Source organism: Fusarium poae, chromosome 1, assembly GCF_019609905.1.
Source record: "Fusarium poae strain DAOMC 252244 chromosome 1, whole genome shotgun sequence".
Lineage (NCBI taxonomy): Eukaryota > Fungi > Ascomycota > Sordariomycetes > Hypocreales > Nectriaceae > Fusarium > Fusarium poae.
Window position 1 is genome coordinate 4,222,989 of NC_058399.1, and position 19,256 is coordinate 4,242,244.

General features: G+C 48.0%; 5 protein-coding genes across 5 annotated transcripts; 2 read left to right on the forward strand and 3 right to left on the reverse strand.

Moving 5' to 3' along the window:
- Window positions 1-1,380: 1,380 nt before the first annotated feature.
- On the reverse strand, window positions 1,381-4,490 carry FPOAC1_001372 (uncharacterized protein; the record flags this gene model as incomplete). The annotated part of the gene is made up of 2 exons (XM_044845977.1): window positions 1,381-2,546; window positions 2,600-4,490. The coding sequence occupies 2 exons, from the start codon at window positions 4,488-4,490 to the stop codon at window positions 1,381-1,383; spliced, it is 3,057 nt and encodes a 1,018-aa protein (XP_044711893.1).
- Window positions 4,491-5,227: 737 nt separating this feature from the next.
- FPOAC1_001373 (uncharacterized protein) lies at window positions 5,228-5,680 on the forward strand (the record flags this gene model as incomplete). Its single annotated transcript, XM_044845978.1, has 3 exons — window positions 5,228-5,322; window positions 5,408-5,523; window positions 5,553-5,680. The coding sequence occupies 3 exons, from the start codon at window positions 5,228-5,230 to the stop codon at window positions 5,678-5,680; spliced, it is 339 nt and encodes a 112-aa protein (XP_044711894.1).
- Window positions 5,681-6,331: 651 nt separating this feature from the next.
- Window positions 6,332-7,676, reverse strand: FPOAC1_001374 (uncharacterized protein; the record flags this gene model as incomplete). The annotated part of the gene is made up of 4 exons (XM_044845979.1): window positions 6,332-7,014; window positions 7,067-7,189; window positions 7,243-7,326; window positions 7,394-7,676. The coding sequence occupies 4 exons, from the start codon at window positions 7,674-7,676 to the stop codon at window positions 6,332-6,334; spliced, it is 1,173 nt and encodes a 390-aa protein (XP_044711895.1).
- A 5,758-nt stretch (window positions 7,677-13,434) lies between these two features.
- Window positions 13,435-14,166, reverse strand: RPL35B (60S ribosomal protein L35B; the record flags this gene model as incomplete). The annotated part of the gene is made up of 5 exons (XM_044845980.1): window positions 13,435-13,532; window positions 13,593-13,693; window positions 13,761-13,856; window positions 14,034-14,043; window positions 14,142-14,166. 5 exons carry the CDS (start codon window positions 14,164-14,166, stop codon window positions 13,435-13,437), a joined length of 330 nt encoding a protein of 109 aa, XP_044711896.1.
- Window positions 14,167-17,014: 2,848 nt separating this feature from the next.
- Window positions 17,015-18,934, forward strand: FPOAC1_001376 (uncharacterized protein; the record flags this gene model as incomplete). The annotated part of the gene is made up of 6 exons (XM_044845981.1): window positions 17,015-17,022; window positions 17,207-17,279; window positions 17,355-17,375; window positions 17,428-17,772; window positions 17,827-18,766; window positions 18,816-18,934. 6 exons carry the CDS (start codon window positions 17,015-17,017, stop codon window positions 18,932-18,934), a joined length of 1,506 nt encoding a protein of 501 aa, XP_044711897.1.
- Window positions 18,935-19,256: the final 322 nt, after the last annotated feature.

A 19,256-nucleotide genomic window follows, 5' to 3' on the forward strand; every position in this document is an offset into this window, starting at 1 on the left:
GCCACTGGTACAATTTGGTATCCGTCCATCTGATCAACCGTTGTGGAAAACCGTCAGGGTTCACTCACACACCAACCACCTTGTTTTGTCCCAACGGTTATCGAAGTGGCTGGGCAATCAATGCGTAGTATCCGTAACCACGTAGAGTTCCCACAAAAGATATTTTGTTTATGGAACCCCGTTGGGGTAGTATTATTATTGTCAACTTGCAGTCAATTGCAATCCAAGGCGTTGTTGCGTGCCAAAACCTAAGCACCATTGAATATCATATGCCATCTTGTCATGAGACTGAGGTCCTATCTAGCCTCTTCGTCTCACCCGAGAATGAATCATGTACTATGATTCCGCATCCATCTTCTATCATCCCCCATCGCCCATCCCGCATTCTAGCCCAGTCTGGTATCAACCAAGCGCACGGCCAGTCCGAGCGATACCGTACGATACGCGAAGGAAATCATCCATCTGCGTAGCAACGATGCTAGTCTATCTCATCATCAAAGCACGGGCATTGAGCACACAAAACAAAACCGCATATGCAAAAATGCATACTGTCCCAGTTTCCATCATCATCGCAGGCGCCTTCTGGCCTCTGCACGTTTCATACTAAGGAAAGCTCAGTTGATAAACTTTGCGCTTGGGTTGTCAGTCCGAGTCAGGGTCCTTCCACTGATCTTCTGCCTCTGTTCGATCGCTGGACTTGACCTAGCGTGAGCCCGTACCGGGGAAAGGGACGGGCGCGGCGGCGGGCCGAGATAGGGGATGGAACCGTTGCTGGGTGACGCCCAAGGTTTATTTGTTGTTGACTGCAACATGAAATTAGAACACCATCTTGTTCTGTAAGTGTGTAAGATGAAACCGGGCTCGATTAGCCCTTAATGCAGATACAATGTAGTTTCATAAGATGTAATATTTAATTTAATCCCACAGAGCAACCATTATGCCCTAATGCCTTGATTGTGACCTGTCTATAAGACTATGCGATGACATGCCATGTGCTTCTAAAATCCTGTAGCAAACCGCTGACGCACCCCCTTGCTTCGCCTCGCGCCATGTGTATCATTAATGTGGAATACATAGGTACTGACTTTGTACATATAAACTTCCATTTCGCCGATCACGCTTCTCACTAAACCCCGAGACTCGGAACCACCAGTGGAGGTTACGATACTCGTGGGAGAATAATAGCAAAACCGTCTGTGCCAGCCAACAATTAAAATGCAAAGTCGATGTCCGTATGGGTGTGAGTCTTATACAACCGAGCCGCTCTGCTATGCTGCGCAGAAAAAGAAAACCTTGACAATGGTGGTAGGTCGAATGGGAAATAGACAAAGAGTCGGAAGAAGAAAGAGGCGGAAGAAGCGCTTGCGACACTTATCCGTCCTAAGGAGGTGTCATCTGCTCCTCCATGAGCATCTTGCGGACCTCCGTCTCAAGTGTCTGTTCTGCCAGAGCGGGGTCTTCATCCGCAACAGCTCCTGTGACCTTGTTGGCGAGCTCGATCTTCTTCTGACATGCCTTGTAGATGAGCTCCTCGATGGTGTTGGTTGCGATGAGTCGGATGATTTCAACATCTCGTTTCTGGCCGAGACGATGAGCGCGATTCTCGGCTTGAATATCGTCCTGAGGATTGTCTGATTGGTCAAAAATGACGACCTTGTTGGCAGTTGTGAGATTGATACCTGTGCCACCTGCTCCGGTAGTGAGCAAGAAGACGGGGATCTCAGGGTTATCATTGAATTCGTCGATCAGCGTTTGCCGCTCTTCAACACTGGTGCTGCCCATCAGAACTCGATGCTGGACGTGTTGTTGAGCAAGAACCTCTTGTAATAGTTCAATGACACGAGAGAACTTGCTGAAAACCAGAACTCGATCACCGTTCTCCTGATAGTGGTTGATCAGCTCCAATAACTTCTTGACCTTGCCACTGTCCATTTCTGCCTCTGGTGGAATATCAAACTTCCCGAGAAGTCCTGGGTAGTCACGGCACCAGAGATGGAGGCCAAAGTCAGAGGAATCCTTGAGTTCCTGAATGAGGTGCTTGATGTCTGGTTGACGCAGGTCGTCCTGTGAAACACTGTTCATAAGGATCGTAGCCATCTTTTCAACCTTCTTATCGTCAAAATGACGCCTGAATAGAAGTGGATGTAGAGCTGCCTTGCGAAGCTGCATCCAGCAATTGTTCTGATCATTTCCACGGCCAAGAACCTTGGTTACCCGCTTGGATGGTTCTAGCTTGAACATCTCTTCGTACTCGGCGTACACTCGCTTTTGCTTCTCATTCAGGTCGCAATGAACGACAGTGCAAATCTTGGGAGGCATGTCTGATAGGACCTGGTCTTTGCGACGCTGAAGGATGAATGGCTCCAGAATAGTACGAGCTCGCTTGACGCGTTCGCTGTACAAAAAAGCACCGTTTGACACGTCTCGAATAGTGACTTTTTGGCTGAAGATGTACTGGATATGCTCCATACAGCCCTTGAATATCTCAGGATTGATAAAGTTGAGAAGTGATGTCATCTCCAACAAGTTATTCTGCACAGGAGTTCCTATAGTATACTGTTAGCAATGGCCCGGTTGGAGGGAAATGGCGGCAACATACCTGTAAGGAGCATCTTCCACGAAGCCGGAATGCGGCGAAGGTCTCTGTAAATCTTGGTTTGAGGGTTTTTCATCTTGTGACCTTCGTCAAAGATAGCAGCATTAAGTCCGATGGACTGCATAGCCTCAATGTCTGCTTCATTGTTGATTTGAGAGTATGTCGCAAGAACGACATGGAATGCCTCAGGCTCTTGTTCAATCTCGTACGCAATCTCAGCTCGCGTTGCCTGAGAACCTCGATATCCGATTACCGTTAGGTCGGGAGCAAACCTTTCAAACTCAACGAGCCAGTTGTTGTATGTACTGGGTGGAACGACGACCAGATTAGGCCAGGGCCGTCTTCCATTGTTGTTACTGTTGCTCTCTTCATAATCTTGAACAAAGTGACTGATGAGTGAGATGACCTGGCAGGTCTTGCCCAAGCCCATTTCGTCGGCAAGGATGCAACCAATGTTGAACTTGTAGAGCAAGGACATCCAGTTGAGACCGACAAGTTGGAAGGGCTTCATTTTGCAGTGCCCATCCATATACTTGGGCTGTTTAGCAATGGGTGGGCGTACGTATTTGGTCGCGCTTATACTTGTGGGAGTAGGCGGGAGATCCTCAGAGTCCTGTCGTTGTCCTCGCAACTTATCATGGCCAAAAGTGTCAATATCCCAGGTGTCAACCTGCTGCTTGATGGCTTTGGCGTCCCGCTCACACTTGTCAACGACTTTGTCGATTGCTTCAACTGCGTTCAGGAAAACTTCGACAGCATCGACTACGTTCTCTCCAATGCTGATCTTGGAGGCCTTTTTCGCGCCCAGTTTCTTGCCAATAGTGACACGTCTAGCCTTTGCGATATCTTCAAAAGGTCGCTTTTCAATCATGCATGCAAGCTGATCCTCCTTCATGCCTGTCATAGCCGCTAGTTCTTGGACAGTGCATGTGTTAAGGGAGGTCAGCACCCTATCATCTTCATCGTCGGAAGGATCTGGTGATGCCTCAGCCTGATATGTATCTTCCTTGTCATCGTCGATGAGGTTAATAACCAATGGATCGTCGCTCGAGGCATGTGCAGGGGCTGCAGGAGAAGAGGGGAATGGTGGTGATGATGGGATGGACTGACGCCGAAGACCTTGCACTAGTCGTCGCCGGGGCTTCTTCTCGGGGCTTGGGGATGCCGCGTGGGAAACAGAATTACCCCGGCTAGATGTTGCTGATGTTTGTAAATTTCCCTTGCTGATCAGTCGTCTGCCAGTCTTGGCTTTCATAGCCGGCCTGGGTTGAGATGCCTCACGTTCGAGGAAAGAGATTGTCTCGTCAAGATCGTTATTGCATACACTCAAAGCTTCTTTGGCCTTGTGTGATGGAACCTTTTCTCCGAAGACATCGTATATCTGCCGGAGCTTTGTCATGACTGGGTTCTGATCGATGGTATCGGGTCTGTAGGCGAATGCCGCCACATGTGCCTTAAACATTGTCGGTCGGATATCACCACGGGGAGGTGTGAGGTCATCTTCGTCGTCTGAGATGAGACTGATAGGCTCTTGGGCCGGCCGCTTGTTGTTCATTGAGGGAAAAGCCCGCTGTGGTGGACGAAAGACCGTGCCAGCAGGGGCGAGCCGATTGCCTAGGGGTGTAGGCTTGGCTTGTTGAAAAGGCGAGGACGCAGGAACTTCGATTATGCTGCTAGCAGGTGAGGATGACCGCATAGGCGCAAGTGTAGGTTTCTGAAGGACTTGTGTCGGCTGTGTTGTTTGTGGATCTCGTAAAAAGGCAGACGGAGAGCAGGGAATGGTATCTACTAGCTCGTCGGCGTCGTCGACGGTGCTTGTGTTGCGAGCGAGCGATGGGGTGCGTGGTAGAGCGTTTGAGTGCCGCATTGGTAAGGGTGAAGAGCTTCGTGCCATACTGTAGTCTTGTGAAATATGGGCATCCGTAACAACGGGGGAATATTAGAAGCTAGGGGCGTTTGAGGGCGGAGACCGTGATTGTAATTGAGCGGATCGACCGTTTGTTCGTTCTCTTCTGTTGCATTCAACGAACAATAGACCGCACTACCGAAGGAAAGAGGAAGGGGGTTGTTGACAGGGATCTAAAAGACTGAATATGGGGAAAGGAAAAAAAAAACTGATAAGCAGAAAGGACTTTCAATTGAGTAAAGAGGAAGACAGTGCTCGCCAGTGTCACAGGAGGTTCCAATTCAAATCTCAGAGGGGCGTTTTAGAGGGTGGAGATTTTTTGAAGTGATCCAGCCGTCCAAACTCGCTTCGAGACGCGACCCGCATAAACTGAATCGCGAGATCACGTGAGACTGAGAAACGGGATAGAATACCTTTGCCTGTGTACTATAGGTAATCAGAGATAGCCATTAACAAATTCCAATAGTAAGAACAATTGGGATTATTGGGGATACTGGGATCTGATGTGATTCTTTGTCGTTGCGCTATACTATTGTGCAAACAAAGAATTCAATTTTCTCTTGCGCGTTGGTCATTACATGGCAGGTGCTTTTCAATTGCTTGCACGTGCAAGCGGGACGTCAACTTTCAATCATCTGAATTAGGTAGCCTCAACTCTCAACCCCCACAGACAGCACCATCAATCCATCCCAACAAGAGCCTGAACTCTTGTATACTTTCTCAAAATGGCCACCCGTCGTATTGTTGCTACTGAAAAGACATTCCTTGATAAGGATGATCCTATCGACGAAACCTCAAACACTGCCCCTGCTGTACCCAGGTAAGCCTTGTCCATTACCTCAAATCACCACTCTTATACTTCTCTGGAACAATTCCACCCGACCAAAACTGACCAGATATCGCAGCCAAGTAATCTACAAGCTTCTGGCCTTCACTTTTGCTATGGTATTTATACCAATTGGTTCATACTTTCTTACAGTCAACACTGTTTTCAATGGCAAGTCTCTTCGCACAATCCTCCGTGTCAGAATTCAAGCTAACAGTGCCTAGGCAACTCTTCTTTCGCCGGCGGTTTGGCTGCTGTATTGGCCAACGTCGTCCTCATAGGCTACATTGTTGTTGCTATGAAGGAGGACCAGTCGGACCAACTAAAGGCGGAAAACAAGAAGGACAAGTAGATGCAACACAGTGGCTTTTTACTGTCACTAGAATTTCCACTTCGAAAAAGTATGAACCTCGCACACACTATTCTTTGAGTCATTAATGTCAATAATTTTCTCATGTCATCTTTATGAGCCTGCCTTTTGGTAGGCCGCCATGTCTGGATGATTTCTACAGCCACGTGTACGTGCTATGTGCGTCTCAGGGAGTAGGTGTAATTAATGGTGATCGTGGCAGTAGATCCAGCCTTTGCTCCGCATCTCAAGGACATCCTCCCAGGAACCAGTTGCACAAAGTTCAGCCTGCCAACGCCTCGTACAGTTTCGTGTGCTAATGTACCATCGTGATAATTTGAAATGCGTCGCCTAATCTTAACGGTAAGACCCCTGGTCATCCCAACCTCAAACCAATTTGACTAAAGTAAAAAACAAAGCTCGCTCATCCGGTCCCATTGCAAAGGCAAATCGCAAGTAGTAGTATACTCTAGCGTCCATCGTAAAAATTCGTTGAATAGAACATGAACTGTTAAACGCTATCTGATCATGGCATTCCGACGCTGAACATCAAAGAAACGGGTATCGACAAAGGAGAGTGGGTGGGTGGCTGTTGTGTAGGTTTCACACGTGTACGTTTTGATCGTGTATAATCGTTGCCCAATCGCTAGGTTTTCAAGAGTTTTTGCTGAACCTACGAGAAAACCAACTCTTGCGCTTATCCTCGCCAGCTGTTGGTTGGGGGTGTTGTGCTGATTGCTGTGTAGATGTTCTCCTCAAAAGAGTGTTCTTCTGCTTCTGAGGTGGAACCGGAGCCTGGTCATGACTCGGAGCTGATTGCGCATGGGAAGGCGGTGGCATCTGAGGATAACTGGCATTACCATTCATGCCAGGAGTAGGCCAGGGGCGTGACTGATTTGTTGGCTGGTATTGGGAGGAACTTGACGCATACTCGTTGAATGGCTCGCGGCGCTTAGCCGGCATAGTCCGATCAATCGAGCTGTTGTCACTGCTCGTGGGATCTGTCTGATAACCTGCGTGATCTGAATTGCCGCTTCCTGCAGCAGAAGTTACGGTCTCGTAAGATCGATCCTTGTTGGGCAGGGGATATATGTTTTGGTCGTGACCATTCTGGTACTGCGGCTCTGATTGCATTCTAGACATCCGTTGCCGCGATGGACCAGTGCCATAACCGTTGCTGTAAGCTTGGCCATCGAAATAGTTGCTTCGGGACCCTGTGTCGTACTGGTTGCCCTCTGGCCTTAGAGACACTGGGCGGCTACCATAGTAGCTATCGCGAGGGAATCGTGGCTGGTTACTAAACGAGCTGTTGCGTCTGTTCCAGTTGGCTTGCGAATCTGTTTCTGTACCGGGGTCAATAAATCGTGCTGCTTCGTTCATTGATTTCACACATACCAGCTCGATAGAGAGACTTGCGAGAGTATCCTCCGTCGATCGCAGCCTCGAAACTTCGAATAGTGTCGAGTGGACGCTCCCATCTGTTTCGTGTCGGATTCGATTTGTCGGGATCCTCTGTTTGTACTGTTAGTGGTGCCGTCTTGGGACAATAGGAATAGATCACGGACCGATGGAATTGCCATATGGGTCTTTGTGTTGTATAGATCGCAACGGAGCGAAATTCGACTCGGTCATCATGGCGGCTTCCGCAGCTATTGCCATTTTGTTAGTGGACGGTCCCTGTCTTGAACTGTCGAGATAAGGAAAGTAACAACATACAAGGTTCTGCTTCGTTCAATGCAAAGGTGGGATCCGCTGTGCTATGTAAACGCTTCGCTTCCTTCTCGGCGTGAGTTTCGTGTAAATCTTTGCTGCCAGAGCTCTTATGCGATTTTTGAGAATGAAAGCTGAAGGTTCTGCTGTGAGCGGGCGGGTTCTGTGTAGTTTTGCGCGGCGAGGCTGGAACCGTTGCTTGATATTGTTGCTGCTGATAATGTTCTTGCGCCGGATAATCCGCCGGCGCTGGTGGGTATTGACGATACTGCTCGGTGGAGGTCGCCATGGTTGCAGCGCTTGGGGGTACGACTGTTTTATTAGACGTATTGCTTGGCAGATGGATCTCCGAATGGCCCTTACCCTTGAGGATTAGAGTCTCAGGGTGATAAGAGAGTGGAGAGTTGCAGGCGATCGACCGATGCGATGGAGACGGTGGATAAGAGCTGGAGAGTGCAAGGAGCAGGCTGTGCCGGGGAGAATTCACCGAAACCAGACGAAACAGCTACTAGCAAGGAAGCTCAAAAATTGTCGTGGGACCAGCGAGACGGATATATTGGGTGGAGTTGTTTGGCGTAAAAGGTTCTGATAAGAAAAGAGGCTGGGGCTTGCTCAAACAATAATATGTGGTGTGCCTGCGGTAGAGTTTTGGGGGTACGTATCGTTTCTTTTTTAGACCGGATCCCGGGAAGTGGGTGGGGTTGGCTCGTAAACTGGCGCCTGCAGTCTGCGGTGAAAGAATAGCAAGGTACAGCTGGACTTATTAAGGGACGAGTGGCTAGGAAGACAGGACGATGATACTGTATTTTGCGCGCCTAAGTGAGGTGAGATGTATGGCTGGTGGCGGCCAGTGTCTCTGTTTCTGGCCGTACGCGGGACGAAACAATGCAATCATTCGTTGGCACCGTGGCCCGTGTTCTTTGACTGGGATCAGCTCTCTAACTTTGACCAACCGTCAGACAAAAAGTTGCAAGCGAACAATGCACTGATCTCTTGAGTCGTGAAACAGTCCGGTAAAATGACTGGGATGTGGGCGGTCCAAATCGGTGTTTGCTCTATCAGGTCGGGTCGTGCTTCAAAGTAAGCTAAAGTGGCACGGAGTACGTTTTGCTGCTAGTGCCTGTGGCTGCGTGATAATGATGTGGGATATGCAGGCTGGGACGACTGATCTTCGTGAATTGACTACCGCCTTTACGATCCGTCCTTGTTTTTTTGTGGTATTCGGTCTTATCCCGTTTCGGTTTGACTGATCTTTTTTTATCTTCTTTCGGAAGGAGCACCAACAAACGAAGAAGATTCTGCCAAACAGTTGTACACAATAATGCTTGCGTTGGCCCAGTGTGAGCTCTCTTTTGTCTGCGTTTGTTTCCTTGACGTCACTATCAATTGTAAATTTCTAGTGTCGACTGGTGCGCAAGGTCCAGGGAGGGTTTTGAGCCGTGCCACGTTGAATCGTGTTCGGAAGAATCGTCCGGAGTGGCTTGCTGATCAGACTCAGACTCAAATAGCGCTGGCTCTGACGTACAGGGGTACGAAGTTTGTGGTGGAGTCTCGCGTGTTATCGAGTCACCAAGAAACGACGGAATGGAGTTGAAGGTTCCTTTCAAAGGCCGGGGTCAATGGAAGTGGTTTCCTCGGGCACTCTCGAAATACCCTGCCTGCCCTGTATTTCGGTTGTTTGTGGAACTTGTGCAGCCAGGCCGAGTGCAATCAGATGAAAACCTGGGGATGGCGGGCAGATAGTCTAATTGCTGTAGAAGGAATCGTTTGTTTAATGGGGTCTTGACCGCGGATCGAGTACTCAGGATTTCTCGACTGGGGATATGTATTAGCAGATAGGCGGGTATGGTGGCAGATAAGGTGTCGGTTATCCGTCGAAGAGATGGCTGAGTTGAAACGGGCGTAATACCGGTAACGAGAGACAAACGAAGGAGACGAAAGCGAGAGAAAGCTATTCTCAAGGGATTATAAAAGTGAGAAAGAGAAGAAACAGAGGCCTTTTTTATATAGGGAGATAAAGGAAAGCTGGCGACCCAGTCGTTTTAAGTGAGGTGATCTGCTTCCATTAGGTTGCCGCACCTTCCATCCCTTCAAACTCGTGTTCATCCATTCACTGGCTTCCTTGTGACTTCCGTTTACAAACGCTCCCCATCGTTAACTGAGTTTTCAGATCAGTCTGAGGCTCAACACCACACCAATCTTGGTAATGGATGGACAATTGGTACGTGGATTGGAACCAATTGGGAGGCAATTGCATACGCGTACTGCCCCAGAGTTACGGCAACGACTTGTTGACGTACTGTTTGTACTAGCTTTGGTTATTTTGTTCTTACTGTTCTGCATTAGATCTGGGTGATGTATTTGCACAGTACTTATGATGAGAGGTAGCCCTAGGACGACACAGCAGAGAGACCGTCTGATGACTGGCTTAGTACTCGGGCAGAATTGAGACATGCTAGATCGTCAGGCCATGACGCGTCGTTCTCTCTCTTCCCCGGCCACCAGAACAGCTTCGCCATGTATGCGGTGACAGCCACGTCTTCTGTGTCCTCTGCTTACCATTTACGAGGATACGGAAGCTTTGTGATCCAATGGTGGGAGGAACATACGCAGTAGTTGCATGCAACCGTCTGCACCAAAGTTCGGTACCTTGAATTCTTATTCGAGACTAGTTGTTCAAAGGCACTTTGTGTAGCTAAGTTTGATGCTAAAGCAATTAGCTCAATCGGTTCTCCATTATAGTCGTAAGCCTAAAGCTACACCCATTTGGAAAGTCAATAGGTTAGAGAAAACTCTTGTTCATTTTGTTCGGATGGATACTGTACTGTTAGACTGTATCCATCGCACCCGCATAACAACAAACCGGTCTCGACCATCCGACTAAAAGCCAAGAACCTCATGGGTCTCTGAAGTGGTGCTCTTGATGCCATGTCATGCCATGCCAAGCCGTGTCCTCCATTCTTGAGAAGTCTTGATGCTTGTGCAGTAACAACGGAATCAATAGTCTTTCTTGTCTTACTCTCCCCCGTGCGTGCTGTGCTGCTTGTAGTAGGAGGAAACCTACCAAACACAGGCTAGGAATAACCCCAACAATTACCTAGCCATATCCCAGCAATCTCTGAAGCTGGCGGCTGGTCATCTTGATGTTGTCCATCGCTGCTCCGCCCCTGTTTTATCTCGTGTTAGGTGGCCCCCCACACACCATCTTTGCTTTCGTAGTACTATGGAGAGTAACACTAGGTAGGTAGAAGAGTATGTACACACATACTAAAAAGCAGGAAAAAGGGAGACTGCAGATACAAGTCGAAAGTCGACTCAGCCACAATTAGGGTTGCCGTTCTAAATCTCGATGCTCCCTGTCATCGGGCCTTTGACTTGACCTGGCTGCTTTCACAAACGCCATTCAACTGCATTTTTCTTAATGAAAACCTGCTGGTATTTGGTCCCTAACGCATAGCATAGCTTAGTTTCTTGGCTGTTTACGCAGGAGGCATTATACTTGACCTGCTATCTCTATATGTACCTAATTTGGGACTTGGCATTTGTGTGATCGGCTCATCATGCCATATTTTATTCGCAAACCACTATAATAGAGTGTAGATAGACATTTCCAACGTCAGTCCTCAGGCAGGACCGATGAAGGTCACAATTAAGAGGCTGACAAACTCAACCTTGTATGTAATGCGGCTTTCTTTTAGCTTCCAAATTCCCCATCCGAAAACATGCAATTGGTATATCTTCCCGATGAGACAATGAAGAACCCTAGTCGGCACTAGGACAAAAGGTAATGGGCTGGGTCGATCACTGCCATGTTGAATCTTGAACTGGGTTCAGTCAGGTTTAAGGCTTTCTCAAGCCACGGCAGTGACCGTTCGTGGATGATGAAGACATCAGTTTGTTGATGATTAGGGTAGAATAAGGCTAATAAATAACTATACATTATAAGCTGCTGCTCTGCCTTGTTTCTTCCCAATCTCTCCTCCTAAACACGCTTAACAGAAAAGATGGATGGGAGCTGAACCTTCTTAAAAAGTGAGTCCTTTGGGTTGATAGGCCATAACTCAGCAGCATAAACTCAAAATGCTCTTACCAGCCATACGCACAATCCTCTCACAACCGACTCTTCCGACTGGGCTGCAACAGACATGCAGGCTACGCCGCTACCCATGCAATATCGCTCCTGAGATCAAACTCCTACTACTATTGTAACACTCGAATGCTGGCCCTGGTTAACTTGGCCTGCATATTACGGAGCAAATTATTGTTTACTAGCCAAGGCATTTGCAGATTGAAACGGCCAATATGCCGGGACTGGAGGTAAGTAAATGATCTATGACCTGTTGATATTCGTGCCTACATGTTCTATCTGTTGTAGCACATTGTCTGCTTAGGCCTTGACACATTGCTTCAACGGCGGATTTCGGTCTATCTTGATAAAAGTCATTTCGCTCATTTTTTATATCACGAGGCAAGATCGTGCGATATAGAAGACACAAAGTCTGTAGTTCTTATGAGTACAAGATATTTTGATCTGTCCGTATATTCTACGCCCTGTAACCCATATTGTGTTGGAACAGATTGCCTTGTTGTTTTTGTGCACTGTTGGTGACTTTGATATTACTACAGTCTTATACCGTATTTTATAGGATGCCCTTGCATTGTGAAACTGGGGATGAAACCTATTGCTTGGACACGAGCCGCTTTTTAGAATTAATATGATAACCATTGAAGTCGAGATAGGTTAATTGATAATAAATAGTAGGTGATAAGATGCCAATACCACTGCCGAGATTGACGGGTTAAGGACCCTGGATTGATGATGCATCGTCGAGGCAACAGCATCTGCCATCAAGAGACACTTCTGCTCAAAAGTACATGCGCAAAGAAAAAAGAAAAGAAGAACCGAAAAGTGAGAGTATGAAACTACGTTACACGTCTAGAAGGGGCATACACAGAGTGAATCTACAGTACTTACCAGCCTACGTATACTCTGATCGTACTGACTGATGTGTGAAGAACAGGGGCGTTGTGCTGAAGGCGCTATGCTGTGTAATGTACCAACTATTGTTTACGAGATTCTGTTATCACAAGGTTGAGGGTCCATCTAGCTTTCACGCATACGCAGCCTTGTGTTGCGTAGAAAGGCAACGTGAAGAGGCAGCCATCCATCGATACGTTGGTGTACATCATTAATACAACTATATCCGAGGTATGATTCTTCCATGAGAACGACATTTGCCTTTGCCCACTACTACACAATCACGGCAGAACTAGCATAAATCATTAACTGCTGACCGGACGGCCTGCTGCCCTCGACTTGGGTCTGACAGCCATGGCATTTAGCACGTGCACTTGATGTCGGAGCACAATTAGAAACAACGGCACTGGCGATGGTAGCTGTGTATCATGGAAGCACGCTTTCTACAAGTTCGGTGAAACTTTACAAAACGGAAATAGCAAGATATAACGTTGGAATGGTGCACTTGGAGGCAACCCGGCATGGACATCCGGTTCTGTGCAACTGTCAAATGTGGAACGATTTGGGCCATGAAAGGTGGTTGTTGTCATGCGTTGTGTGGTTGTGTGGCTTTAAAAGACATTTCTGATTCATCATTAGACGCCAACCATGGCTCAAAACTTCTCCATACGATTCAAATCACAATCCGGCTTTCAGGGACGTTGTGTACTGCCGTAATAGAGGCCCTGGACCTGGCATTTCATCGATGATTCGCTTGTACCCTATTCACGACCTGTTCCGAACACCGGTCCCAATCCCAACCGCCAGAAAGTGATCCATCACTGAAGCTCCCCTCCCAGTGGAATGCTCTGGGCGGGATCGATTTCCGATAACCGTTGCATGAAAGGGAAATAAAGTTATATCATCAAAACGAGTAGCTCAGGTGTGAAGAGCCTTTTTCGGGGTTGGGATTTGACGTCTTTTTGAATTGAATGCCTCAAAGCAAGGCAGTATGTTTTATCCTTGCCTCGACCAATGCAGCCAAATGAGAACCGCCCCTCACTACCAACTCCAGCCCGAAGCCCTTTTTTTATATCGACGAAGGGTACAACATGACGCGAACGGAAGCACCGAAAGACTTGGTGGGGAGAGGAGAGGTGAACTTGGCGCGGACGACGCCAGAGTTTCCTGAGGAGACGGGTTAGCTTGTGCCTTCTTTCACCGCGAATCGAGTCGAGTGTAATTTACCGTGAGGACGGGTGACCTTGCCCCAGATGACACGGATCTTGGTACCGCGGATCTCCTTCTGGCCACGGTAGACGAAAGCGACCTTCTTGCCGAGGTAGAAGCTATCATGCATTGTCAATATCCAGACTGACTAAAAAAATCCTTATTCGCAGTGTAGACTAGACGTACTTGGCGGCGTTGGTGTCGTCAACACCCTCGATCTTGATCAGGCTGGTAGCAGGGCGGGTGGTGTGACGAGAGCGCTGGTAGCTCAGGTGACGTCCCCTAAACCATCATCGTCAGTCCAAAATTCTATCGCATCGTTGTTGTCGTGCTGTGGCTTGGCTTCGCGGAAATTCGATATCGGGAAAAATGGGATGGGAGTGTGCGCTTGTCGAAGCAAGCGCTTATTTTTGATATCGAGTGCGTGCCAGGCTTGCTGGATATGGAATCATTACTCACTTGACGTATACTATTGGCAAAGTTAGCAACAGGTTCAACCAGATTTCAAATTTCCAAATTCGCAGACCGTCCGTCTCGTCTTGTCTTTGGCGGATAGGAAAAACTCACGTCGGTGACCGGCTTCTGAAGGCATCTTGACTGTGGTATGACTTCCGTCCTCTCAAACGACCTGCAAGTTAGTAGTGGGAGCTGAGGAATTGTCTTAACAAAAAGACCGTTCCGTGGGTGCGCGTCGTTTGGTGAGGTCTGAGTGGAGTGGAGGCCCCGGATGGTGCGCCGATTTAAAATTTGAGCCCTAAAATCATGTGTTAGGGTTGAGCGCCACATATTCAGCCTCATTCAGCCTCAGTTCCCCCGCGCTGTTTATCGCTGTTATTCTCATGAGTCAGGTTTGAAGAATCCGGAATTGTTGGTTATCAGTCCAAAACTTGAACTCATTATGGGCTGGCATATTAGGGGCAGTCCTATTCTGATATTCCGGTTTGGGTGTAATACGTTTGGTGAACTAATAAAATTCTTTATAGCCATGGCCACTCCTGTCTTCAATTTGTGTGATAGAAGATTGACAATGACTTCTCAATAAAACTGTTCGACATTTTGAGCACCTAGGTACGCATATCATGTCTGGATGAAAGAACTGCCGTATACGGATACCAAAAAAATTCCCTCAAAAGTAGTTGAACAATTCTTGATTAATGACCTTAGTTTCAACAATTACATGCAGTACCTCAGCAGGTCTTTTACCTTTTTGGCCCATAGCTTCTGGGTGAAGTATCAGATCCAAAGCCGACACCGGGGAGGGGTTGGTGCGGATATCATGATGGACCCTGGTGTAGAGGCAGTTCGGAATTTGGTGTCCGAGCAAGGTGCTCAGAACACAAAAGCTTGAGCACATTAACATCTTGAAAGCGGTTTTGGAAATCGTGAAAAATCACGAAATCCCAATGAAAAGCAAAAGGAAAAAGTTCACTGTGAACTATTGTTTGGACAGAACATCTGTACGTTCCCATTTCAAGGATACGCCTCATGTTTTCAACATTTGGGGTTAGTGATACTGGATGACAAATTGAGGTCCTGAACTGTATCGCTGATCACAGAACAATTGGGCGCCGATTAGATTTGCAGACATGAATGCGAGGTGATCGGATTGGTCTTAGCGGACTTCGACAACTAGATGGTAGAGTCCTCGGCAGAGTTCATCTTGAAGTTCAATGTTGAGTTGACGTGATATGGACTGGGGGTCTCTCTGTGGTGGACCTGGGTTGGCAAGGTGAAGCGCCGCAAGTCACAGACCTTCCATCACTAACTATGGAGAATGCCTCGAGACACCGCGGTTACGCCGCGAAGCCGGGTTCTGGTATGCGTGTTTGCCGCCGAGTTACGTTTGGGGGTCATTATTCAATGTGTAAGAAAAGAACCTGAGCGTTATGACTGTTGTGTTGAGTGGCCGCTGCTGATACAAGATTCAGATGCGTCTCAGAGATGTTTGAAACCAGGAACAGTAGACTATAACAGCCAGAAGCCGACAGGCCTAGGTAGGTATGGCATGGATGTTAGATTCGTCCATTACTTTTCTTGTATTGGATTATATCCCGCGTGCAAGCGGCGAGATGACCGATACTTTTGAGTGCCTTGCTTGACATCTTGATAATCAAGTCGCGCCTACCAAGTGGATCTTAAAGTGTACAGTATGCCATGCCGTCCCTGTTACGTTGGAAGCCAGAGACCGCCACCACCACCGCTGAAGCCAAAGTAAGTAGCAGGACTTGTTGAGCTATGGATGTCCCGGGCGAGCCGGAGGAGCTGACAAAGATGTTTAGTTGGAGAAGCAATGTGCTTCGTAATGCTCACAACACAGACCAATTCGTGCAATGTGAGTTACTATACTGGTTGACCATGTCCTATCAACGTTTAACGTTGAGCTCAATGTGAGCTAGACAATGAATCACAAGAGAATACTGCACCGAACATAGAGGTGGGAAGAGCTGACACTTATTAATGACGGTGTAGTATTATCTAGTTGGCTAAACAATAAGCGGTTGATAACACAAAAAAAAGTGTTTACTAGCATGATGTGGAAACACCATACGTCAAGCCCACGACAGATCCAGTCAGACATTGAGCTGTGTAGCATTTGATGGCCCCAAAAGCACGGAGACGATTCGGCCGCTTGCGTCTAGTAATTGGTCCGCAAGAGAGATCAATGTCGAACAGGTCTCCGCGCTTGTGCACCAGGCGCTCTGCTGTACGTATTTTACTAGACAGGCAAATTCAGGCAAAATAGAAAGCGAACAATTTGCGACACGCCGGGGATAGAACCACCGAGGAGGAAACGAAGAGCAAAGACTTTAAGCCCCCAAAACCAAACTTGACGCATTGGGGGGTCATGGATCAATACAGGTATTGTATCTCTTACCTCCATACCCTCAGTGACCAATGGCTGTCTTTAGCACCTCCATCGGTAGCTCCTAGACATTATTTCTGTGTTCTAATCAATGAATCTTCACCACCATGGCTTCTAGACTTTTGCATGCGGTACAAACCAGATCTTTGTGTTCAGCAGGTAAACATGTAGGTACCTACCTACCTATCCATGAGGTAAAGTGGAGGCCATCAAGCAAGGTACAGTACCCAGAACGACAACGACACTTTTTTATCCCATGGATCCCTTACCCACACACTCTTCTGTTTTGCTAGGGACCTACTGCATCATAGCCCCGTCGCTCACGCAGGGACCCAATGAATGGCTGATTTGTTAGCTCCCCCAGCTGTGACTGCTCTGGCTCCCGCTACCTTGGGGCGGGCATTAGGTTGAATAGGTGCTCCCGTCGTCATAAAACCGTCGAGGCCGCAAAACCTCGTCACCTCCTTCATTCCCATTCCCATTCCATTTCTCAGATCTTTCTCCCTCCACTTTGCTCCTCCCTCTATTCCGTGTTGCTTCTCACTTTCCGATCCTCTCACAAATTTAAAACGCAACAATGGATCCGTAGGTGTTCCCTCTTGCCAATTCTCAACCCCACCATGGAAGTGTATCTGCGCTCTAGCTAGACCACCGAGCTATCATGCTCGCGCTGAGCGGTTTGCGATCGCATCGCAAGTCTGCGCTCTACCATCCGAGATTGCCATACCAAGATCATAAGAGTTGTTTACTGACGCGAGTATCTTTATAGATGCATGGAGCTCAAACAGAACACGACAATTGTCGTGCTCGGTGCTTCTGGTGATCTGGCAAAAAAGAAGACGGTGGGGAGCTCCCCTCATAGCCCCTCATGTTCGATTGTGCTTCAAACTAACATTTCTGTCTTTGCTCCATGATAGTATCCTGCACTTTTCGGTCTTGTGAGTATTCATTAATGGCTCTTAAGTGCTTCATAAGTTAATGATAAATTAGTACCGAAACCAGTTCCTCCCCAAGGATGTCAAGATTGTAGGATATGCCCGTACTAAGATGGACCACGACGAATATATTCGACGCATCAAGTCATACATAAAGACCCCTACAAAGGAGATTGAGCAGCAACTTGAAGACTTCGCCGGGCTTTGCACTTACGTCTCTGGCCAGTACGACAAGGACGAGTCCTTCCAGGGTCTCGAGCAGCACCTCCAAGAGGTTGAGCAAGGCCGCCCCGAAAACCATCGTCTGTTCTACATGGCGCTCCCCCCCAGTGTCTTCACCATCGTTTCTCAGCACCTCAAGAAGATTTGTTACCCAAAGAACGGCATCGCGCGTGTCATTGTACGTCATCTCTTACCCAATCGTCATGTCAATGACGGCTAACAACCCTTTTAGGTCGAGAAGCCCTTCGGCAAGGATCTTGCCAGCTCCCGCGAGCTTCAAAAGTCCCTTGAGCCTGATTGGAACGAGCAGGAGCTGTTCCGAATCGACCATTACCTTGGTAAGGAGATGGTCAAAAACATCCTGATCCTTCGATTTGGTAACTCTTTCCTCGGCGCTACTTGGAACCGACACCACATCGACAACGTTCAGATCACCTTCAAGGAGCCATTTGGCACCGAAGGACGTGGAGGCTACTTCGATGAGTTTGGTATCGTCCGTGATGTGATGCAGAACCATCTTCTTCAGGTCCTCACTCTCTTGGCTATGGAGCGACCTATTTCTTTCAACGCCGAGGACATCCGCGACGAGAAGGTCCGCGTCCTTCGCGCTATCCCAGCTATCGAGCCCAAGAACGTCATCATAGGTCAGTACGGAAAGTCTCTCGACGGTAGTAAGCCCGCCTATCGCGAGGACGACACCGTTCCTCAGGATTCGCGATGCCCAACTTTCTGTGCCCTGGTCGCCTACATCAAGAACGAGCGTTGGGACGGCGTGCCTTTCATTATGAAGGCTGGAAAGGCTCTCAATGAGCAAAAGACCGAGATCCGAATCCAGTTCAAGGATGTCACATCGGGTATCTTTAAGGACATTCCCCGAAACGAGCTTGTTATGCGTATCCAGCCCAACGAGAGTGTTTACATCAAAATGAACTCCAAGCTGCCTGGTCTCAGCATGCAAACTGTCGTCACCGAGCTTGATTTGACCTACCGAAGACGATTCTCCGACCTCAAGATCCCCGAGGCTTACGAGTCACTTGTTCTTGACTGCCTCAAGGGCGACCAGTCCAACTTTGTTCGTGATGATGAGCTTGATGCCAGTTGGCGTATCTTCACACCGCTGCTCCACTACCTCGACGACAATAAGGAGATTATTCCCATGGAGTATCCTTATGGTATGTATCAGTATATGCTCCATTGGACTTGACTAACCGATGTACCTAGGTTCTCGCGGCCCCGCTGTCCTTGACGACTTCACCTCGTCTTATGGCTACAAGTTCAGTGACGCTGCTGGATACCAATGGCCAACCACCAACGCTGCTGCTGCTCCCAACAAGTTGTAAGTGTGATGGCTTGCATCCTGTATGGCTCACCTGGGTGCGAAAGGATTTTGAGTGCAAGTTGCTGATAATTCTTCAGTTAATGACGCCCCCCACACAATGGGAGTCGCGACCGATTTCGGAGTATGATATCCCGAGCCCAACGAGGCAACAAAACAACTGAATGATTTTTATATAAAGGACGACGGGAACGGCAGGGACTTTGGCGAAATAATGGAGGCCACTTGCTTCTGGGGACTTCGTAGATGTGTCTACGTTGAAGGCTTTCCTCAAGGCTTTATGATATGCTCAAGTAGATGCGGATTTCAATAACAACTTGAATCAA